The 23,940-nt window shown below is 35.6% G+C and overlaps 1 protein-coding gene across 9 annotated transcripts in view; it reads right to left on the bottom strand.

The window, feature by feature from the left end:
* Positions 1–23,940, bottom strand: part of NBEA (neurobeachin) — a 680,233-nt gene that overhangs the window by 25,964 nt on the left and 630,329 nt on the right. For all 9 annotated transcript variants that reach the window (XM_070520525.1, XM_070520517.1, XM_070520519.1 and 6 more), the window contains one exon: positions 16,623–16,790. In XM_070520525.1, the coding sequence (XP_070376626.1) occupies positions 16,623–16,790 (168 nt within the window). The remainder of the gene's footprint in view (positions 1–16,622; positions 16,791–23,940) is intronic.

Genomic DNA, 23,940 nt, shown 5'->3' with positions numbered 1-23,940 from the left:
GCGATTTTATGGCTTCCAATGAATAAAAATAATTTTAGACCACAAACAGCACTGTATAATACCTTTTCTTGGTGGGGGTGTGTGTCAAAGAGATAATCTTTACAAGAAATTTAAAAATTTCTTCTATACATAAATTCTACAGCCAAAAATTTCAATATTTAAACTAGACTAACGGAAATATTTTCTGAAATATTCTAAGTACGTAATTTAAGTCAACAAGGAGAAGCAGAATATTTACTATGATCATTACTCTGTTATCATGTTAATTTTTCCCCTAAAGTTGTGAGCAATTTGGTTGCACATAAAAGTGAAATATGAAAGTCACTGCTGAGTGCTCTGGAGTGCAGGTAAGTGGTAGACGGCTCTTGACACTGTGTGGCCACTAATTGCATCACTATCTACAATTCTCATTTATAAAGTACTTGAATTTAACAATGTTTCCTCCTAGACTGCATTTCAAGAAAATGTTTATCAATAAAAACGTGAATTTTCAAATTTATTAGCAATATTAAACAGGAATGCATCATTATCTGCCATATTTTAGCAATTGCATAAATGGGGTTTTGGTTCTTTTATTTGCAGAGGCAATAGGACAAATGATTAAATCTCTTTAAGTGCTGTCCAATTTTAATGTATACATTTATTTGCATGGTGTCCACTCACATGCAAAGTGTGACTATTTAACTAAATTGTATTCACATACATACAATCGTACTTCATCTCCCCAATGCAAGATTTATGATTATAAAAGGGAGAAGAGACCATTTCTGGCGAGGTTCACATTATTAATAAACTCTTGAGAATTATTTGAAAAAGAAAGCAATAATTTTATTGTTAAAGCTGCCCTGGTTAGAAAATGTCGAATACCTAGCTTAATGTATCATGAACTGCTAACGTCTCTCTAACAATAGATGCCATAGCTTGTGTTTTCACTCCTCCAGAAAGAGGATGGGGTGGGGTGGGGAGACAGGGGTAAAATTAAGCACATTTAAACTTCTAGATCAGGGCCTTGCACTTAGGAGGCAGCCTTTAAATGTTCACAGAAGGAGTGAATCAACAAACATGCTTTGCTTGACTTTAATTTTGTTTCTCAAAGAGAAGTATTAAAAATACACGGGACAATGTCATGAAACTGACTTAATTTCCAGAAATCTTCTGTACAGTTCTTTTCAGTGGGTCCCGCCTCTGATCCTTTTTGGACTGAGGCAGAGAACACACATGTACATATTTTAAATGACTCTCAAATGGCATCAGGATAAATATTAAGTTGTGATCAATCTCACTCTTTCATTAAGGCAGTCTATTCCCCACACATGACGTTTATTTCTTTTAAGACTAAACTGAATCCTTCTTCCTTGTGATCTACATCACATGCTTTCATGACCTAAAGGTTCTTATTCCAGTACTTTCCTTTTAGCTGTCTTGTAATCCTGCCTTCCAAAAATTCCTTACCCTCTGATTTAAAGATGTACAGGTCTTTCTGATCTTGAAAAAGCATGTGTCTCCTCTAACTTCTATTTCTTGTCACTATCAAAATGTTTGAATGAGTAGCGAGCACCCACTGATTTTCTTCACCTGCTCCTCGTCATATGTTTTGTGTCCTCCCCCTTTTCGGAAGTCATCAATGTCTTATTTCTCATCAAGAAGGGAGGGACTTTGTATGGGAGAGTGCCCAGGGCATACACAGCCCATTCTGCAACCTATGAGGCATAGCAATTGAGTAGTTGTTCTGAAAACTACTCCCTAATGTAGGAAGAAACGCCTCCTTTCGTGCTAACCTCCGGCTGGGTTCTAAATCCTTCCCAGACTCCCTACACAATGATGAGTGCCCTCCACATTCTCATGGCACATTTCTTTTTTTCTTTTATCATGGAATTCAACACACAATCTTTCCTGAATATCTGTTTGCTCAAACTGAATCTCTGTAGGTCAGGACCGTGATTTAGTCCTCAAAGTCCAAAACTGAAAGGTAGCCTAGAAAAAGAAATTCATAGTAGTAGAGAAAACTTCAGGGCTCTTTACTTTCACAATTCAATACCACAAAAGCAATGAAATCAACAAACATTTGTTGAATGCTTACTCTGTGCCAAGGGATACAAAATCAGATCCCAGACTGCCCTCAGGAAGTTTTCAGCCCATAAACACATATGCCAAGTACAGGAGGGCCATGGCAGGTAGAAGGGCCACGGTGGAGGCGAGCACAGAGTGCAGGGAGCCCAGGGAAGTGATGTCTATATCAGACTCAGGGTGGAGGAAGGGAGGGAGCCTAAAGCTGTTAGGAAAGGACTTCCAGAAAAAGGACATGACCTGAGGTTTGAAGGTTAAGAAGGAATTAGCTAGTCAACAGCAAGAAAAGATTTTTTTGCCATATAGAATTTTTCCATTAATAACTTCCAAATATACCAAGTTAAAAAAAAAAAACCCAAAACAACTACTTACAACTACAAACAACTACTTGCAACTATAAGATGGATTCTTTCTATATTATCAGAAATGGCATTTAAAAGAATTCAACATATTTCTATTTCTACATTGTTCTGCATGGATCAGAGAGACTTAATGTTAGCTTTATTTATTCATTAAACATATATTTATTGAGCACCTGCTATGTACTGGGTACCACTCTTGATATTGTGATGCTTGTCAAACAAAATAAATGACGATTCCTGTTCTTGGAGAGGTTACATTCTAGCCAGGACACCACAGGAGCTTACATTCAGCCAGACGTCACACAGTGGCATCCCATGGGCTACACTCAGCTCATAGACATGGTTTCTATTTGAGCCAACATTTATAGGTCAGGAAATTTCATAAAATAAATTTGGTTTTTTGGCTTCCATCAAGAAAATCAGAAGATCTGGCAATACCCCATCAGCATTCCTGGATGGCAACACTTGTCTGGTGCCAAGGCATGGGGACCACTTTGTAACGCCCACCACTCACATGACCCATGGATGTACTGCCACTTGGCCTGCTTCATTAGTTCATTCCCTGTCTGATATATATAGACTGTGGCATTTGTGAATCCTTTTAAAATCTAATACCAAAACTTTAATTTGGGTTACAAGAAATCTATTGCTGTATATATCTATTGTTCTTCACAGTGAAGAAAGAATAAACTAATATTGTATTGTGAACTCACAAGTATGTGTCATGTATATGGTAAAAGATTAAAATTTGGGAAATAAGTCTATCAGTCTAACTTGCTTCATTGCATCTAAGATGTTATTCACTATTAGAAGCATTATTATTTTATATACCATTAAGAAGTAAAATGGGGCTGGTCCTGTGGCCGAGTGGTTAAGTTCATACGCTCTGCTTTGGTGGCCCAGGGTTTTGCCAATTTGGATCCTGGGGGCAGAGATGGCACTGCTTGTCAGGCCACGCTGAGGTGGCGTCCCACATGCCACAACTAGAAGGACCCACAATTAAAATATATACAACTACGTACTAGGGGGATTTGGGGAGAAAAAGCAGAAAAAAAGAAAAAAAAAGGAAAAAAGAAGATTGGCAACAGCTGTTAGCCCAGGTGCCAATCTTTAGAAAACAAACAAACAAAAAAGAAGTAAAAACGTTGCAATTAAACTATGATACACCATTGATTGTAAGACACATTGTGATTTGGAGTGTGCAGGTATGACAATGATGTGCATCCTAGAATCAATAAGTTATAGTAACTTTTCACATATAATACACAGTGATATCATGAGTCTTACATGTTTCATACAAATCTAGCATATGTAATAGGCTTAAAATACTAGATTTTTCCAAAACAAACATGAGGGACAAACCTTTGGTATTTTACAAATATAAAAGACCATGTACTCATTGCTGGACAATCTTTTGGTGGGGTAACAAGAAAATATGCATTTGCTTATTCTTAAATAATAACATTCTTTCTTAGGCCTTTGTAATCACTTGACTTTGGTATCTTGGACTTAAGCTTCTTCTTGGACTTAAGCAGCCATTATTTATTTATTTGTTTGTTTATATTTCTTTTTTTTGAGGTTTAAGAAGGATAAAGTATATAATGCACACTAATCATAGGTGTATACATTTTTGAATATATGTGTGTGTGTTCACATATTTTTCCCCCTTTAACCACCACCCAGATCAAGACGGAGGGCTTTGGAATGGAACTGGAAGATTCCATATCTTGATCTGGGTGGTAGTTACACAGGAGCATACTATGTAAAGGTTCCCTCTTGCCCTTCTCCAGCCAATTTTTCCTACTCCTCACCCTCTGCCAAGCTAATCACTTTTGATATTCTTCACCACTGATTATTTTTTGTTTTTGAACTTCTGATAAATGGAATCAGACAGTACCAATTTTTGTGTCTGCCTTTTTTTGATCAACATAATGCCTGTGAGATTCATCCTTCTTTTTGTGTGTATCAATAGTTTGTTCTCTTTTTTGTGCTGTGTAGTATTCCACCGTATTAATCTATCACAAAATATGTCAATTTTCCTATTGATTGATATTTGGGCTGTTAACAGTTTCAGATTATTATAAATAAAGTTGCTTAGAAAATTCTTGCACATGTCTTTTGATGGAGGTAAGCAGTCAGTTCTGTTGGGTGTATACGTAGGTATAGGGCTGCTGAATCATATGGTAGGAATGTTTAGTTTTATGGCCAAATTGTTGTCCAAAGTGGTTGTACTGATTTTGTGTATTTACTCTGTATAAGTATTTGTGAACACAGAATGCAATGGTCAAAGCTGCAAATGCAGTAACGATTTAGACTGTATGGTCTTTTAGGGGGCTGATGCTTTAAAACTCTTAAATGTCAAACTCAATTGTGTCTCATAAAATAATTATATAAGGAATACCACTTTATTTCTTCACCAGGAATTGTTCAGATAGGAATTACAATGAAGTTAGTTTCTTAAGAGTTTTATGTTGTATTTATTATGTGGATTCTTACTTATTCTTATAAAAATTATTTTGTTGAATAATGAGCAATTACCATATTCTTAGCACCTATTTTTCTCACTGGTTAAGTCCTATCAAGAAATAGGTAGGTCACAAAATTAGTGAAAAAAAAAAAGTCATTTTTTTTAACACTTTAAAAGGTGTTCTAAAATATGGAATTCTTCAGGGGTAGGCAGAGAAGTAAAGGAAAATGTGAACTAAGTTATGCACAAGGGAACAAAGTAAGTATATTTGAACAGTATATGTGATTTTCAGATTTCACAACACATATTTGACATATAACTACTCACTTTTACCTACTTATACATAATATAAAGCACCCATTGGGGAAAGTTCCCATTAGGGACAGTTTCCCTTTTGTCCCCTCCCTACTTCCTGATCGTCTCATTCCTTAGTCTTGCTAGGTTCTCTTTGTAAAATCCTTCAGGACGCACCTACCAAGTTACAAAATTACTCACATCTTTGCCCAGCTCTCCTTTCTTCTCACTTATTTTCAACAGGCTCTCCAGTCTTTCATCTTCCTCATAGGTCAGGCCGGTGTGTACGGCTGTGTCATCTATGCCCTGTACAAAGGTGCCCAGTTGGGGGGCAAGTGAGGGATAGAACTGACCGCAATAGCCAGAGGAAGGAGCACCTTTTGTAATTCATCCTCCTAAAGAGGGTGTCTTTTTAAATTTGCACAAAGGGGCGGTCTGTGTTAGCTCTGGCTGTGACATATGCCTTATTCGCTGCACCTCTTGCTTAATTGCTTTTTTTTTCCCCTTCCTACCTTCCGTCCCAGGAAAGTTCTACCTCCTCTATGAATAAAGATACACAGCTGGGATTAAATCCAAGAAGAGGAAGTCAACGTGCTGTGGCATATGCATGACTCACACGCCTGCTGATGGGAGAGACTTCATAGCCACAGTAAAGGTAAATGCGGCCTAAGAAGTCAGAGTTCAGAACCACGTTCAAATTAACGTGAAACTCAAAACATTCTGCAAGAAATCACTATTTCGGTGAACACGTGTGCCTTCTCCCTCCCTTTGTGTTTACTAGTTATCTATATCTATCGGACAGCTTCTCTGAGAGGGAGCAGATAAAAACTTCAGTTAATCTTGTCTTTTACACAATGCAGGTAAATTTAACCCAGATACATTTTTCTCCCATAGAATCCTTACAATTTCTAGTCCTTTTTGTAAATGTAATGTAGTATTGTCTTTTGGATGAACTGCCGTCAGGTCTAAGTACCAGGAGGGAGATGGTATAAAGAAGCTAATAAGGTAGGCTGTCAAATGACCTGTTTCATCCATTTCCCTTGGTCTGTACAATCTTTTAAACCATTTTCCAGAAAAGTCAGCATTTTATAAAGTATAGCAGGTTATGCCACCTACAATGAGAAATATTGGACTATATCCAAATTACTAGTCAATTATTGACAATTTTCAGAAAATTCAAGAAAAAAATAGTAAAAGTGATTACTTGGGAACACAGAGAAAGATTTTCAATAAATTTCCTTAGTATTGTGTTTATCTCACTATACAGCTTAAATACTTACTTAAAATAATTTTATTTTAATGCTTGAAAGTAGGTATTCTTTTTTTAACCAGAAAATACAACTTTGACATACACTTAAAAATATATATGTGATTTATACCATCTTTCTGTTCTACTTCCAATTCTACCAATTCTATATCAAACAGGAAAAAAAAAAAAAGGACTTTTGAGAAGTGTGAAATGATGAAAAGGAAGATGCCTTAATGGCAGACTGTATTTTAACTGATAAGCTTTTGCTTCTGGTTTATTGCTGTAATAAAACAAGATCACATAAAGCATTACTTTTTAATGCTAGAAAAACAGAAGCAAAATAAATCAAGCAAATAATATCTACACTTTATTATTTCTTGCTATATAAACATTATACTATATAAAAAATTAAAATGCTATTTTATATTCAACTGCTTCTAGTTTTTCATAGAAACTACAAAATAGAAGAACAAACATGTTTTCTTCTGTTTTAACAGTCAACTGCATTAATTTTAAGCCTATACTAGCAAAATAATTAGAATATTTAAGCAAGTATTTGTTAACTCAAGTAAAAAAGAAGCACATTTGTGTTAGCTATCTGACTATGTTGTACAATATTTGAGGGAGGAGATTCTGATTGCTCATTTACCTGCCTCAGTGCTTGATTTTATTCTTTTAGTATAAACTGAAAAACAATGAAGAGGAGACTTATCCTTCTGCTGATTCCTATTTCCTCCTTGGAATGATGGATTATAAGGATATTACATAACTGACTTAACAAATGAATGTGAAAAAACAAGTACTATATCCTCTGGATAGAAAATGCTCTGTCCAGAACATTTTTTCTTCAAATTAAGTCAGTACCATTGGTGGCAAGCTCAATCAGTTTTTTCTACTTAAAAATGAGCATAAGTCAATTCAGGCAGGAAAAGTACAAGTACTTTAACGTAGCAGGCAGTGGCCCTTGTACCCTGGATGCCTTAAATAAGTTTGCTTATCCTAGAACAGTGACTAACTCAGGCGGACAGAGAAGTGAGCTCAATCATCTTCCTTGTTCCTGGGAGACTGGCCTCCATGGACTGCATCACTGGTACTCCCCTGCTTTTTGGCTTCCCACTTAGTTCAGTCAATGAGATCTCAGGAAAGGACACAGGAAGGTGAGACATTTATTGTATGGTCCCTCCTTGCCAGGTCCCAGTTTGGCAGTGGCTGGGTTGATTCCTCTGGGCCAGCTCCTGTTGGGCAACCACTTTCCCAGGGCTCCTTCTCCTGCAGGTTCTGGTAATGGCTCTCTCCCCTTGCACCCTCAGACCTCAGGTTGGCACCTAGATGTTAAGTCTTGGATGCTTCATCTTCCCTTGTTCATTCACTTTATCCTGCCCACAAGCTTTGTATATAGGACCATTAATTAAACAAACCTCATTATCCCTTTAAATTTTTTAAGAATTGTGGTAAAATATACATAACATAAATTTACCATCTTAACTAATTTTTAGTTTACAGTTCAGTATGGTTAAGTAGATCCATACTGTGCAACCAATCTCTAGAACCCTCTTTATCTTGCAAAATTGAAACTCTGTACCCTTTAAACAATTCCCCATTTCCCCTTCCCCTGAGCCCCTGGAACCAGCCTTCTACATTCCCTCTCTCTGATTTTGACTATTCTAGGTACCTTATATAAGTGGAATCATGTAGTATTTGTCTTGTTGTGACTGGTTTATCTCAGTTAGCAGAACATCCTCAAAGTTCATCCCTGTTGCAGCATGTGTCATAATTTCCTTGCTTTTTAAGGTTGACTAATATTACATTGTATGTATACACCATATTTTGTTTATTCATCCACAGATGGACCCTTGGGTTGCTTATGCCCTTTGGTTATTGTGAATAATGCTGCTATGCACATAGGTGTACAAATATTTCTGTGAAATCTTGCTTTCAATTATTTTGGGTATACACCCAGACCCAGAAATGGAATTGCTGGATCATTTGGTAGCTCTATTTTTAATTTTCTGAGGAACTTCCATACTGTTTTCCAGAAAGGAGGCACAATTTCACATTCCCACAATAGTGCACAAAGGTTCCAATTTCTCCACATCCTCGCCAACACTTCCTATTTTCTGTTTGTTTGTTTTATTAGTAGCCAACCTAATGAGTGTAAGGTGGTATCTCACTGTGGTTTTGATTTGCATTTCCCTAATGATTAGTGATGTTGAGAATCTTTCCATGTGCTTGTTAGCCATTTGAATATCTTTTTTGGAGTCTTCATTATCCCTTTGAGAGGGTAATGTGCTGAGATCCTAATTGATACAAAGAGGACTGGTATTCAGGTGTAGTATATAAGAGAAATGGTAGTTGGCTTTTGCTTAATTTCCAGATAGGACTGAGTAAAACATGATTATATCCAAGCAAGAGACATTTTCATTGAGGATTCAGAATATTTGGGGGATAAACACTATTATAAGCTTCTTGGGGGAGACCATAGAGTCTCTTTGCAGTTTATACTTCTTAATCCTCAAGAAGAGAACTAAAACATTCTTTTCTGGATGATTTAGAGATTGATCTACCTGGAAGCAAGGGTTTTAGCAGATGATCTTTTAAGGATTCTTCTAGGTTTTTGGTTCTTTGCTCACTTTTTGGGTTGATCATTAAACAGTACACAAGTAGATGACTCAACCCAGAAACGCTTAGTGATAAGAGAGAAGAATCAGGACAACATCCCTGCCAAATTCTCCCTGGGTGAATAGTTTATATGAAGCAAACTCTCCGCTGGCTGATTCAGGAACTGGGGGAGGAGGAGGGGAGGAAGGTGCGGAGAAGGTGGAGGAGGAGGAGGAGGAGGAGTAAGGAGAGAGAAGCGGCAGTACACGTGGTGACCTTTCTTCACCACACAAAGGAAGTTCAGTTGGAGTGTCTGATCACGAAAAGAGAATAATGAAAATACTAAAAGCTGAAATAGATTGGCTTGGTATGGGGAATGACATCAAGACAAAGGTTCACCAGGTGGTGGCATAAACGTTACAAAATGAAATCATACACTTTTATTAAATTAAATTCAAATTAAAAATAGTATTGCATGTATTTGGCAGAAGGAAATGCTCTTCTTTGATTTGACATAAATGGGAAGCAGTAATTTAGATACAGTACATTGAGATTTCAAATGGCTTTAAATAGGCTCATTATCAATATGTTTAAAACCTTTAAAAATGAGTCCTAAACCTCTAACTGAAATGCTTAGGTACTTAGATCGAGTAATATCTACTTCACAAATTGAAGCACAAAATATGTTTTGAATAACTGTTAATTTATGCTAAGGTAACAACTGTGTAATATAACTGAGATCTATGTTAATAGAAGATAAGGAAATGCCTTCCAGCTATTTCTATTACAAACAGCAGGCTGCAATTTTCACCCTTCTTCCTCATGTAAAATAGGACTTTAGATGCTTGTGAAGGCATTTGCTGTTAATTTCTAAAACTCAATAATTAGCACTTCTCAATGCCACACAATAAAAATAACACAAAGAGGAGAAAAAGTACACTCACATAAATGACACACATCCCAGTTTGACTAGTTGCATTATTTATGCTTTCCTAGTGTATGATTGATGACCATGGACTACGCAAGAACTACAGTAATTACAAGGAGAAAAGATAAACCTAAATTAAAGATTTATTCACTAATCAAAATTAAATGTGTGTTATTAATTTCCTCAATACTAATTTCCATATAGAAATTTTATTCATTGAATTTTTGCAATGTAAGCCTTATTGCTGCAGATGAGAAATGCATAAACAGATACATTTGAACCTATACTCTTGTTAGTTTTAGGGATCATAATATTCTTCTTGTTCCCAAAATGACTCTTTAAACTTAAAAAATACCTAATGTGTGTTTCCATTATAATAATTTAAAGTGCAGGGGTTTTCTTTCTATTTTAATTTGGCTTCTGAATTTGTTAACATTTTTAGCTGAGTAAAACTTCCAATAATTATAGGAGGAAAATTAATATGGTTTTAAGAAATCTTGATCAGTCATTTTGTTGACCATTTGTTACAATCATGTCTCAGAATAACTGTCCAGGAGAAGAACCCTGAACATCCCCGCAGGAAGACAATCAGGCTCACGGCACTTGTAAATGGACAACATTGTGCTACAACCCACTCAAGCGATCCAGAAGGGGGTGTTGATATCCCTTGTCAGATCAAAGAAAGAAGCCAGGAATGGAGAAGGAAAAGACAAGGGATAACAAATTCACAGAAAGAACAAGCAACGATTGTAGAGGCCATCAGTGCCATCACTACCACTATCTTCATTTACATCAGCAGGATGAAAAGTGGGTTAATTTTTTTTCCTTATAAATTTTATGAGTTTATCTTCTAGAAAAGCCAGCATTGCAGCTGTTTTGGGTTAAGACATATCTGTCTTGTAGGTTCTTGACAGCCTTATCATGTCAGTTCTTTGTAGTAGGAAAGAACATTTCACAGCAAGAAAATAAAGTGAAAACTGAAGTGGTCAATGTTACTTCCTATGGGCATATATTCACTAAGGCAGATCCAAAGGAACGCTTTGTTATTCCTGTCAGATCAAAGAAAGAGCTAAACAAAGAAAATATAATCTAAGAAGACCAAGAAATATTAGCAACTGAAAATTAGACTAAAAATATCATGTTTTTATGACTACTTTTAATATTACAATGTATTTAATATTTTAATATTTCCAGCATAGATAGATGTTTGTGTATATATATATAAATAAGTAAATATTGCATGCCCCATATGTTCTAATAGTTTGCCACCAAAACAGCCTTTTATGACAGGCTTATGTGTATATCTCTCACACAAAGAGAAGTCATTTAAATCATTTTTCAGTTTGCTAATGTCAACTGTAGATATGATATAGAGAAATGAATTATAAGAACAAAAGTTCTTAAAGATACTTCATTTAATTATACTTTTAGGTAATAATAATCAATGTCTGTGTAGTGCTTTATAGTTTACAAGGCATTTTCACATATCTTTTCTCTTATGATTCTCAAATACAGCCCTTTGAGTTAGGTATCATTTCTCTTATCATTTTTTAGGTGCATGAAAGGTACATAAAAGCAAAGTGACTCAGTGTCACTCAAATGACAGTGACGGGGCTGTGATATAACCTATTATCTGATTTACACTTTTCTATCATCTGCTTATTGCCTACTCTGTACCATGTAATCATATGCTGAAGCAGTCTTGAGTAACACCACCATGAGCATGGGAGTGATAATTTTTAAAAACAATTTTAGAATGAAATCTTTTTCACTCATTGTAAGAGTACGGTAAAAAAAATTTCTTTGGCATTTAATTTGTAATCTCTACTAACCAACTATTAACGATCGCGTAATCCCCTAAAATCCCTTTGGAACTCTCAAAGACTGATAAAATATGTTTTTCTGGGAAGTGATCAGAACAAATGATCAACAAAATGGCTGGTAAAGATTTCTTAAAGCCATCTTAAATTTTCCCCTGTAATTACTGGAACTTTTACTGAGTTGAAAGTTTTAACAAATTCAAAAGCATAAACACAACAGAAAGAAAAACTTTACGCTTTAATTGGTAAAATGGAAATATACATTAAATGTCCCTTAAATTAAGAATCATTTTGGAAGTAAGAAGAATATCATCCCTAAAACTAAAAAGCATTAGTAAATATTCTGTTATTTTTAAATTCCTAGAAAATAATGGGACTAAAGAAACCTTGACTTGAGAATCAGGGGACCTCATCTAAGTCTAGCTCTGATGGTACATTAGCTGGGTATTCTTGGTAAAATTATTTAATGAGAGTGTTAGGCTAGATTAATGCTTTTTAGCAGGGAATGTATATGAAATTCCTGGAGAGATTTTTTTCAAAATAAACCTATTTGAACCTTCTCTTTGGATACTGAGATGCCCATGGGATGAAGAGGGGACAGTAGATAGGGAGTTAGATGGGGTTAGACGGAAATGGCAAGTGTATTTGAAAACAGCAAGGGGGTGGGGGTGGGAATAATTTTGACATTGGGTGATAGGTACATAGGGGTTCATTATACCATTCTCTCTACTTTTGTAAGGGAAAAAAACATTTCCAGATCACTAATATACCTTTAGTAGAGCAGTGCTTCTTAAACTTTAACATCTCAAACAAGTCGCCTGAGGATCTCCTTAAATGCACACTCTGATTTAGTAGGTCGGTAGGCCTGAGAGACGAAGTTCTAACAAGTTCCCAGGTGATGCTGATACAGTGGCTCTCTGGACCACATTTGAGTAGCAAGGAGTTAGAACACCACGGGACCAAATACTTATTAACCAGAATTTCCTCTTTCCTAAGCAGCTCATAGGATGGAGTTTCTCAGTCATCATTTGGTAAGTAAAAATATAAAGCAAATTACATGATTTTTATTAATACATAAAAATGGATAAGAAAGCTATTCATTATCATGCTCAAAAAACATTGCTCAAATAGTGAGATGAGTTCATCTAAGAGAAAAAGTGTCTAGAAGATTATGATGTAAGCCAAGACTTAAGACAATTTAAGTAATATCTAATATCCAACAGATTTAGTGTTTACACATTAAGAAGAGCTTTGTACCAGAACTCTTCTGTCATGTTTCTGCCCAGAGGCTGTCATGATCAAGTTTATTATCAATTACTGCTTTACAAGTATAAAATAAGTTAAGCTGTCATATTTTTCTCAGCCAGAGATCCTAAGCTGTCAAAGAACGTCAATTTTAAATCTGACAGAGAGAAGAAAATTATCTGTTATTCTGACCTCTAATTTCTTGAAATTTTAATGCCATAATTGCTGTGGTTAGTGCTGCTTCATGATTTCACCTGTCAAGGAAGAATGAATCAATAACCTTAAGCCATTTCTCAAATTTTAGCACTAACTTCAAAGCTCAAAGTTATAGGCAGATTGTGGGATATGTGTGTGTATATATATATATATATATATTTTTTTTTTTTACAAAAGGGACATATATAGATAGTCATATATTTATTTCTTATTTAAATCAGTGTTTAAGATTAAAAAATCATCTTCCTTAGGCTAACTGGAGTTTAGTATAATGGTAGCTTTCCTTTGGTTTTATCTACGTGAAATGTAGTAATCTTAGTATTTTAAAAATACTAAGATAAACATCATCAAATAAAAGGAATGCACTGAGTTCAAGAAAAGGGCTAACATTTTAAACACCGCTTTTCCCCAGAGCTTGTGTCCAACCATCTAGGTAGGTATCCACTCTCTCAAGTCACAGCATTGCAGTGCAGACCTCAGGAACTCAACGTGGATGTTTTGATAAAAGGTGTTCTGCCCCCAGAGGGCCTCCTCACAGGTGGAATGGACATGTAAGGAGGCACAATGACCAGCAAATAATAAATAAGCTATATTTCACTCTACTTTTCTACAGAGTTCTTTCTTGTGACAGTAGATGCTAAGTGCTTTTACATTAGCAAACCTATGTTCTGTATTATTCCTCCTTTAAAGAGAGAGCAATCGAGGTAGAGGCAGATTAAATGACTGGACCACAGTAGACAGCTCACAGGATTCAGGTGAGTTCTCATCTGTTGCAGGTTCTTAATGTTAGTGCAGAACTTCTGTTGTGGGAATACGTGTAGGTTTGCGGGGTAGAGGAGGTAAGGGTGGGGAATGGGGAGAGGGACAATCAACTCACATCCCCTAAGATCACTGAATTTACGCCTACACTTTATGTCTAAGTGGTTCCCTAGTAGTCTTAAGGAGATAAAATAACTTCCTGAGCAATCTTGAGTTGATTCAGGTCCCCAGGGTCAGGGTGAATGCCTCCAGTGGTGTGTGCCTGGGCCTCTGCTGGCTGTGGGAAGGAAGACCATAGGAATGTGCTCCCTCACCTCGTATCCTGAGAACTGACATTAGGGCAGGGAGGCAGGTGGGCGAGGGGGTGGGGGATGGAGACAGACCAAGCACAGAATGATTCTCGGAGTTTCTCTAACGAAACCTCAGTCTTCAGCAATTACGTGCTCTAAATGAGAATGCTGGAAGGGGAGTGTCCTGAACTAGGCCACCTCAGCAGGCAACAGTCTGCAACACCATGAAGTAATCAGGAACAGTAATGTTAACTGTTCAGCCAGTCTATATAATAAGCAAACAAATGTTGAAGCGCTTTTAGCCAGCCAAAAAATTATAAAATTATACATTTTCATGTAACATTTCATTAGGAAGTCGTGACAATTAAGGTCTATACACAATTTTTTTTTCACTGTCCAAAGCAATGGTCTGATATTTTGTAGATGCAGATATTTTCATAAGATTCAAACAATAAACACTATATCCATGCAAAGAAAGTCTCAATTTTAATTCCATTTTCTTTTTATTCTCTCATTTATCTCTTTATTTACTCTCATTTAAATACGAAAATCTATTTTTCTGTCAGTTTCAATGCTCCCTCGCACTTGCATTATGTACAATATGCTTAAAATATTTTTATTTTGCCCATAAAAATATTTTAAGTGTATTGTATACTTACATACCTCTATAAAAGCCAAATGACTTTATTTGTGTGGCTTCAAGCAGAGAAGAGGAAAGGGAAGGGAAGAGCCTCCTGATCACTAATCAGTGGACCCTTGGACCCTCAGGGCTAAATGTTCAGAGAACACATTGCAAGCATGTTATTAGGTGCAATATTATACACACTGTACGTACAAGAAAACTGTACGCACCATTATCGTATGCATAAGGATTAACTTGCAACTTTCTTTATAAGGACAGAACTTGTCCTTATAATGGATAAAAAATGTATAAAAAAGATTCAGGAGCAAAAATGTCTATGATATTTAAAAGTCAAAAAACAATTTGGATTTGGTCTTGGAATAAAAGGATAAGCTATTCCAATTATTTTCTCTTTGATGATATTAAAGGAATTGGTTCTGAAAAGAAAATATAGCTTGTAAGGAGTTTATAGAACTGGGCATGTGTTAAGCAAAGGTACATTGTTAAGGGAATAATTAAGCTCAGAATTATCGTCTACAAAATAATTGGATTACAGTTCGTACACAAGTGGAAATACTAAATAAGGTGAGTGTAATGGTTTGTAGAGAAAAATCCCTTATTTCGCCAACTAATTTCATAATATCTGGCTTCTCTCTCCTTCATTCATTCCCTGTCTCTAGCTATTCTCCCAGCTTCAGGCAATAATTCCATTTCCTTGTGCATGCAATATGGTGTAATATTGCACCTAATAACATGCTTGCAATGTGTTCTCTGAGTATTTAGCCCTAAGGGTCCAATGATCAATGATTATGAGGCTCTTTCCTTCCTTTTCCTCTTCTCTGCTTGAAGCCATACAAACGAAGTCATTTGGGTTTTATAGAGGTATGCAAGAAATAACTTTATGGATGCAAATTATTCTTGTAGAGCTTTATTTCCCAAACCTACAAGTTTTCCACCTCTAAAATTAAAAATAAAAAAGCTTGTTTTTATTTCTACTGCTTGGAAATGTAGAAATGATTACTTGTTTTGCATACAGCAGATGGCAGATATCTGTAGAATGGAAGACCAGGATACAGCTTCCTTGCAGCAACACTTACCTAGCAGCTGTTGTGTCTTCTCTCTCTTCACTACCTAAAATCATTCTGTGTGACATTGAAGTGATTTAAATAATATTTCATATGAATATTTTCACTAAAAATACCTATATACATACTATAGCATATAATTCCCAACTGTTAGTTATAAAATTTCAGGGTGAGAACATATGGGAGTAAAATCCTATAACCTCATCTATTTTATTGATGCATTTTTTTGATTATTCTGTCTAGAAGTTTGTAATTTTGCTTTTATTAAAAGAACACACTGGCAGATTATGTTAATATGAACTATTCGTATTTAAATATTCAACTAGGTTTCACTAATTAATAACACATACAGCAGTGAGCATTTTAATGACGATACTGAAGTAAGACAACATAGGGATACTGAACGGCATTCTATATGTCTGCAATTCAAAAAGGAACAACATGCTGGTCTCATTGTTTTGACATATAAAATTCATTTTCCCACATTTGTCTAGAACCTGAAATCTATATTTTGTATAAGTTTACGTAGAAAGGAAATTCACACAGAAAGAGATGGAAAGTCAGATTTGTGTTTGAGGGATGACAGAAAGTTTGGGAATGCTATGTGCCTTAGCACCTACCTCCCTGAGCACAGGGTCAGTGATACTGTCCAGGTTCACAGAGCCTTCATAGGTTAAGTAGTGAAAGACATTCAGAGCACGGACTGCTTCTGGTCCTCGCTGTTTGTAGCCAAATATAAGGTCAATCCATTGATGGAGTTGGCAAGAAACAAATTCACTTTCCAGGGCCTGAAATGAGTTAAGAAAAAAATGAGAGACTGTGAAAACTTAGCAAAGCCTCCTTTTTCTTACTTTGAAATATTCTATATAAGTCAGTCAAATATGCTCTTTACATTCCTTTATTTTATCTGTATGTATTAGATCTTCTGTTCCCAGAAATGGCAAAATATAATCTCTAATAAAACATAGACCTAAATAAAAATTTTCTCTTTCTAAAATTCTTAACTTTCTCTTGGCTCCATTATGCATACAATATGAATTTTAATATTAAATAGATTTCTTACAAAACGCATTCATGTTTAAAAGAAAATTTTAAATGCCTATTTTAATGCCATTTTACAATAATTTCATTCCTAATTTTTAAATATTATTTTAAACCTAAACAATTTTATTAGAAACTTTGCTATACACTTATTTTCCTGTCTAACGTCTTGAAATTTACCTCTAACACTACTAAAAGGGATGCCTCCCTTCTGCTACGAATTAACTCTGCTATTACACAGTCCTGGAATCACTGGGCAACTTTAGATGTTTGTTGGTGAGAGGGCAATGAAGGTAAATTACTGAAAGTCAATGACCATACTAAGCTTCCATCAAGAGTCAGAGAAAAAGAAGGCCTTTTCATTTCCTAAGCAGCCATCACAAACTTCCTGGAGGTGTCTCGACAGGCAGCCTGGAGTTCTGTGCACACTGGTGCTCTGAGCAGTGAGAATCGCTGCACGGCTCCTATGCCTCTCGCTTGCTGCATTTATTTATCATCAATTTCTTATGGACTTCAACAGCACACTGATTTCAGCAACAAGAACAAAAAGCTCGAGAGCTCCCTTCTTCAATTTCAACTATGCATAGCCATATAAATCAATTTCTAAATTACAGCTCTAACAAAATACGTGAATGAAGTCATTCTCTGGCTGCATGTCTCTGATTTCTAAGGTGTTGAAACTGATTTGGAATTCACTTAATAAATAAATGCTCTCTTAAATTATCCCTATGATAATCACATTTCATTTTTTTAGTCTATAAAATATCTGCATGATACTTTTCAACTTTTCCTGTGATCACATTTCACTAGTAATTTATTATCCTCAACCTCTTTCTTGATTTACTCCTTTCAAAATTTTTGGTATTTTATTGACACCAATTATTGTGGAGCTTTCTCATTTAGAAATATAAGCAATTAGATTTCATGAAAGGATAGTTTCCATACTATCACTAAACAGAACTTCTGTACTCTATCTCATTGGTGGTGACATAGCAGTTCAAACTAGAACATAGGAAAAGAGACTAAGATACAAAAGAGATGACGGTTAAAAATCTACATTGGTTATATCTATAATATTAGTTTGGTCAATTTGTATAAGTGATTCTGTCAATTCGGTATAACTTGTTAATTAAGAAAAAGTTGGTATAATTATTCAGTAACATTTTCAGTGTCTTGTGTAATAGATGAAAGAACGAAAAAAATGGTGGTTCATTATAGAGTAGTTGTTGCCCAAATCTATTCAAGGGAATTCCAAATAGTAGGGAAGTCAGATATATATATACACATTTTTTTTTTCTGAGGAAGATTAGCCCTGAACTAACATCTGCTGCCAATCTTCCTCTTTTTGCTGAGGAAGACTGGCCCTGAGCTAACATCTGTGCCCATCTTCCTCTACTTTATATGTGGGACTCCTGTCACAGCATAGCTTGACAAGCAGCGCATAGGTCCACACCCAGGATCTGAACCAGCGAACCCTGGGCCACGGAAGTGGAATGTGTAAACTTAACTGCTGCACCACTGGGCCGGCCCCCAGATATATTTTTTAAAGGAAGATTTTACCAACATAATCACATAATCAGTTAAGCAGCAACCATTTCAAGTAAATCTTATAGAGACCACTAGACATATTTGGAATAGATACAAAATATCTCGTTGTTTTAATCTGTATTCCTCTGATCAGTAACAAGTTTGACATCTTTTTAATCTTTTTAATATACTCGTTGGCCTTTTGGGTTTCCTCTTCTGTAAATTTCCTGTTTATATCCTTTGCCCATTTTTTTATGGAAGTTCCTGTCTTTAGGTTGTTACTTTTTATATTTTAGATAATATTTCCTTGTTGGTTTTAAACATTGCAAATGCATTTTCCCAAATGTTACATCTATTAACTTTATCCATGTTGAATAGAAATTTTTAATTTTGAGATAATCAAATAATTTTTTTCTTTATGCTCTTGGGATTTTGTTTTGAAGTTACAAAGATAACTTTCTATATTTTGATCAATTAGCTTTATATTTATAGTTTTACTTCATATATTGGTCTTTAACCCATTTACAGTCTACTCTCATTCAAATGCGGTATTACATAGGGATCCGGTATTATTTTTGTTTATATAAGTCAGTTTTACCAATACCTTCTGTAAAACAAACACACCTTTCCTCAATGATGTGTGCTGTCATCTTTAGTGTGTGACTATATACTTGAAATGAAGATATAAAACTGCTATTGTTTACAGATAATACAAAAATCTACCTAGAAAAAGCAATACAATCAACAGGCAAAGTATTAGAATCAACGAAGGGTTTGCAAGGTCCCTCTTTCTTATCTTCCCTCCTTCCTTCTCTCCTTCCTCCCCCCTTCCTTTCCTCCTTCTTTTCCTCTCTCCCTCCTTCCTTTCCTCTCTCCCTCCTCCTTCCCTCCCTCCTTCCTTCTGTACTTCCTTCCTTCCCTCCATCCCTCCTTCCTTCTTTTCTGCCTTCCTTCGTTTCCTTCCTTCCTTTCTCCTTCTTTTCTTCTTTTCCTTTTCTCTCTCTCATCTATCTATCTATCTATCTATCTCTCTATCTATCTATCTATCTATCTCCCTTCCTACCTAATCTACCATCTACTTATCTAGATATGTGTGTGTCTCCTGCTCTTTGCACTCTTTTTATGTCTATTGCTATCTTCATTTATCTTAATTATCTTTAATTCTTATATATCTTAACATCTGGTAGAATTTATTCTTCCTTTTCAGAGTTAACTCTTTGTGGACCTTTATTTTTCCCTACAACTTTTACAATAAGTGTATAGATATATCAAAATAATTTTGGTTGGGATTCCAATAAATTCATAGATGAATCTGAGAAAACTGATATTAGGTTTTTCCATCCAAGGTACCAGAATGCCTGTTTATATATACAGATCATTTTCTATGTACTTTATTAGCATTAAAATTTAAAATTTTCTCCATAAAGGACATGAGTATTGTTGATTAAGTTAACTTCCAGATAGTTCATAAGTTTTGATGTAATTTTACCTTTCTAAAATTTAAATTTTACACTTGGTTATTGATGATGTAGAAAAATGCTATCGATTTCTGCAAGTTGATTTTATTTCTGGCAACTCTTATTAGATAGATGTATAACTTCTTTATTTTTTAATAGAATTGTTCTCAACTTTGAGAATTATGTAAAACAAGAGTAGTGATATGGAACATCCTTGTCTTTTTCCCCGATCATAAAGGGTTAGTCTTGACGAAATACACACACACACACACACACACACACATACACACACACAAATGCACTAATTTTTAATACACTGTTGGGTTGTTAGACATTTTATTTAGAATTTTTGTATTTATATCCATACCTGAAATGGCCTATTTCTTTTTTCCTTTTCCTCCCTTTAACTACTTTTGGAATCAAGATCACACTAGCCTCACAAAATGAGCTGGATGGCTTTCCATGTTTCCTGGAACAACTTGCATAAGAATGAATTCCTCATCTCTTGAAAATTTGGTAGAACTCACCTGTAAAATAATATGGGCTCGGATATTTTGGGGGATGGGAAGATTTTACTACTTAAACTTCTTTAAGGCATGTAAGTCTCTATTTCTTCTAGTGCCAATTTTGACATTTTATATTTTCCTCACTAATTATCCATTTCATTTCAGTTTTAAAACTTATTAGTTCATAATTGTTTATAATAATCTTTAATTAAATTTAAATAAATCTCTATGTGTATAGTTACCCTATTCTATTATATATGTTAGAGAGGCAGCAGAGTGAATCAATAAATAATTACTTGTCCTTAAATAATTTTGCCTCAGTATTTTTTGGGGGGAGGGTTTATACAATTAAATGACCAAGAAACAATAAGGTAGTAGATTAAACAGATAAAGTCTTACAGATTGGCTATCTTGCTAGTTACTGTGCACACAAGAAAGACAATGCAGTTAGAACATTTAAAGGCTAAATTTGGTTCTAAATCAAATGCATATCTAAGAATCAAATTTTAGATATCACAAAATTAAAGCATAAAGACTTATCGAAAGCTGAAACCTGACACCGAGACTTAAATGGTAGTATTAATCTGTTACTAAATACATATTATCTGCTTATTTGTTCTTTTCAGAACTATATTTTCATGCACAAACCCATTTTGGACTTTGAAATAAGATTTTATTGCAAATACTTACAACTGAAAAATGTAAAGCAATACTTGATTACTAAGCTATTAGAGTTATAATGGTCTTAATAGCTTGCTTTACCCTCTACTTGCATATCTAAAAGCAGAAGCAATTGCTTTAAGCCTAGATAAACCAATTCCCAATCCATAACTGGACCCTGGGGATCTGGGAGGAAGGAAATAAAGAGTGAGATTTAAACCAGAGAGGATATCTCTCAGATGGATAATAGTTACCTAATTCTAATTTCCATATTGTCCCGTGGGTATTAGATGGTAGAAAATTCTTTCTCTAGAGGGTTTAGGATAAAGTGTCTCTGAAACTTACAAAAAAAGGAGACTAGGCTAGTGGAATTAACTGTGAGGAATGTTCATTTCACGTGAATTCTTTTATTTAAGAATACTGAATTTCTATCTCCTCTTCTACACTAGAGCAAGAATATTTCCAGCCCTTTCTCTCACTGCCTCAAAAATCTTTTCCTGATAATGAAAAAATTCTGATATTGAAAAATTGAAATAATTGAAAAAATATGCAAATAGAGTTGCATATATTTAAGTGGACAATCAGAAAATCTTACTGCTAGCTCTATGGAATGTAGTATCTTTGCTAGAGCTTCTCTTTATGATTAAACTGAAGTTATAGCTATTACCCAGTGAAAGAGTCCATTATTTTAAATAAAAGACAACACAGTTGTTTTAAATGGTTATTTTGGGGGGCTTAAATTATTCTATTACTTGATTGATTAGTGGATGTATAATTTATAATAATATTTTCCATTCCCACTAGCGCCATCGAAGTCTTAGCTCTCAGTGCTCTCCACTATGGGATACTGCGTTAGACTTCGACCTCTTTCTCTAATCCAACCCATCCTGCATCCTTCTGGTGGAATAGGCTTCTGAAACCATCATGTGCATATTGTCATCCTCTATTTCAAATATTCCAAGGCTCCTCCTAGCATAACACATTCACTGTAAACTTTACCTGACCCTTAAGGCGTTTCAAACCTTGATCCTACCCTCCCCCACTATTTCTTCAGACCTTTTGATACATATCCCTGGCTCCATGAGCACAGAAAATTCACAGCCCCAGGCACCCACAGTGGTATGACCTTTGAGCCTTTGTTACTCCTTTCTCTTTAAGATGAAAGCATTTTATCCTCCTGCTTCTTTTTCAAGTAATATCCATCCTTCTTACTCAAGTCCAATGTTTGTTTCCTGAGTTCTCCAGCCATACACTATGAATTCTTCTATGAATTTCTATGACACTTATCATCAATAGCCTCCTGTTTAATGTAGTAAGATAATGTATGCAAATTTACTTGTGAAAATCAATTTACATATCAATTATAAAGTGCTATACAAAGGAATGGGGTTATTAGCAATTAGCACTTAATTGTTGTTTCAAACTTGCAATACTGTATCCTCAATTAGAATATAACTGCTTTGAATATAGGAACCACATCTAAAGCTTCTTTTGCATTTCCCATAGCTCTTAGCATGGGAAAAAGTGTTTAATAAATATTTATTTATTGATTAATTAAGCAATGGGAAAGTTGTATTGGTCGAAAGAGGAAGAAAAGAAATGTGAGGAAGTGAGGGTAGGGGTGGGAAAGAAGCTCATTTATTCATTCAACAAATATTGACTGACGATCTGCTATATGCCAGACACTCTTCTAGATCCTAGGATTACAGCAGTGAATAAAAGAAACCAAAATCCCTACCAGAGAGTTGACTCTGTAGTGGAGATTGACCAACAAAACCCGAAATAATTAGTAAGATAGAGGTATGTCAGAAGGTGGAAAGTGCTAAGGAAAAGAGAAAGGCAAGGAAGAAAGTTAAGGAGTATGTATGGATGGGGAAGGGACTGTAATTTAGAGAAGGTGGTCAGAGAAGGCTGCCTCGAGTTTGCGACAATTAAAGACTACAACTGTGAGGACATCTGGGGGAAGAGGATTTCAAACAGAGGGAAGAGCCATTCATTCATTCATTCATTCTTCATTCATTCACTCAATGTGGAGCATCTATTATGTGCCAGGCAGTGTTCTAGGCCCCAGGGATACAGTGATAAACAAGAGAAAATCTCTGATCTCCAGGAGCACATCCCCCTGAAATGCAAATAAACAAGGTGAACATAGTCTATCTAATCTTTCTCCAGCTCCAAATTACTGACCCCCTACCATATGTAGGACACTAGCTGTGGAGGATATATAGATGAATACGCATTCTATGTCCTCAAAAAGACCACAATCTAGTGGAAGATAAACATGTTGACTTGGGCTTTTCCTGCTGCTTGAATTTCTGCTGAAACTCTAAGCTGACAATAGGCAATAAATCCTCCACAGCCATCCCATTCCTAGCAGAAATTACTAAAATGTAGTGGATCTATCTCCACTGCTCTTGCCATCATCACTCTGCATACCACCCCTGCCCCGCCTTTACCTGGCACTGTAAGACTAGAGAAATCTGAGGGAAAATGGTCACTCCTAGGAAGCTGCAGTGGGAGACTGTTGGCCCATCCAGAATCAACTAATTTCTTACTACCTTCACTGCTACTCCTGGTCCAAACCACCACCATCTCTCACAGCCACAGAGCCTTTGCTCCATATGTTCCCTCTGCCTGCAATGCTCTTTCCCCAAGAAAGCTACTTGGTTCACTGTCTCATGTCCTTCAGGTCTTAGTTCAGGTCTCACCTTCACGAGAAGGGGATTCTGACCACCCTCTCCTGGATT

This window comes from Equus asinus, chromosome 11 (genome assembly GCF_041296235.1).
Source record: "Equus asinus isolate D_3611 breed Donkey chromosome 11, EquAss-T2T_v2, whole genome shotgun sequence".
Taxonomy (NCBI): domain Eukaryota; kingdom Metazoa; phylum Chordata; class Mammalia; order Perissodactyla; family Equidae; genus Equus; species Equus asinus.
This window is presented reverse-complemented; position numbering and strand designations above follow the sequence as displayed.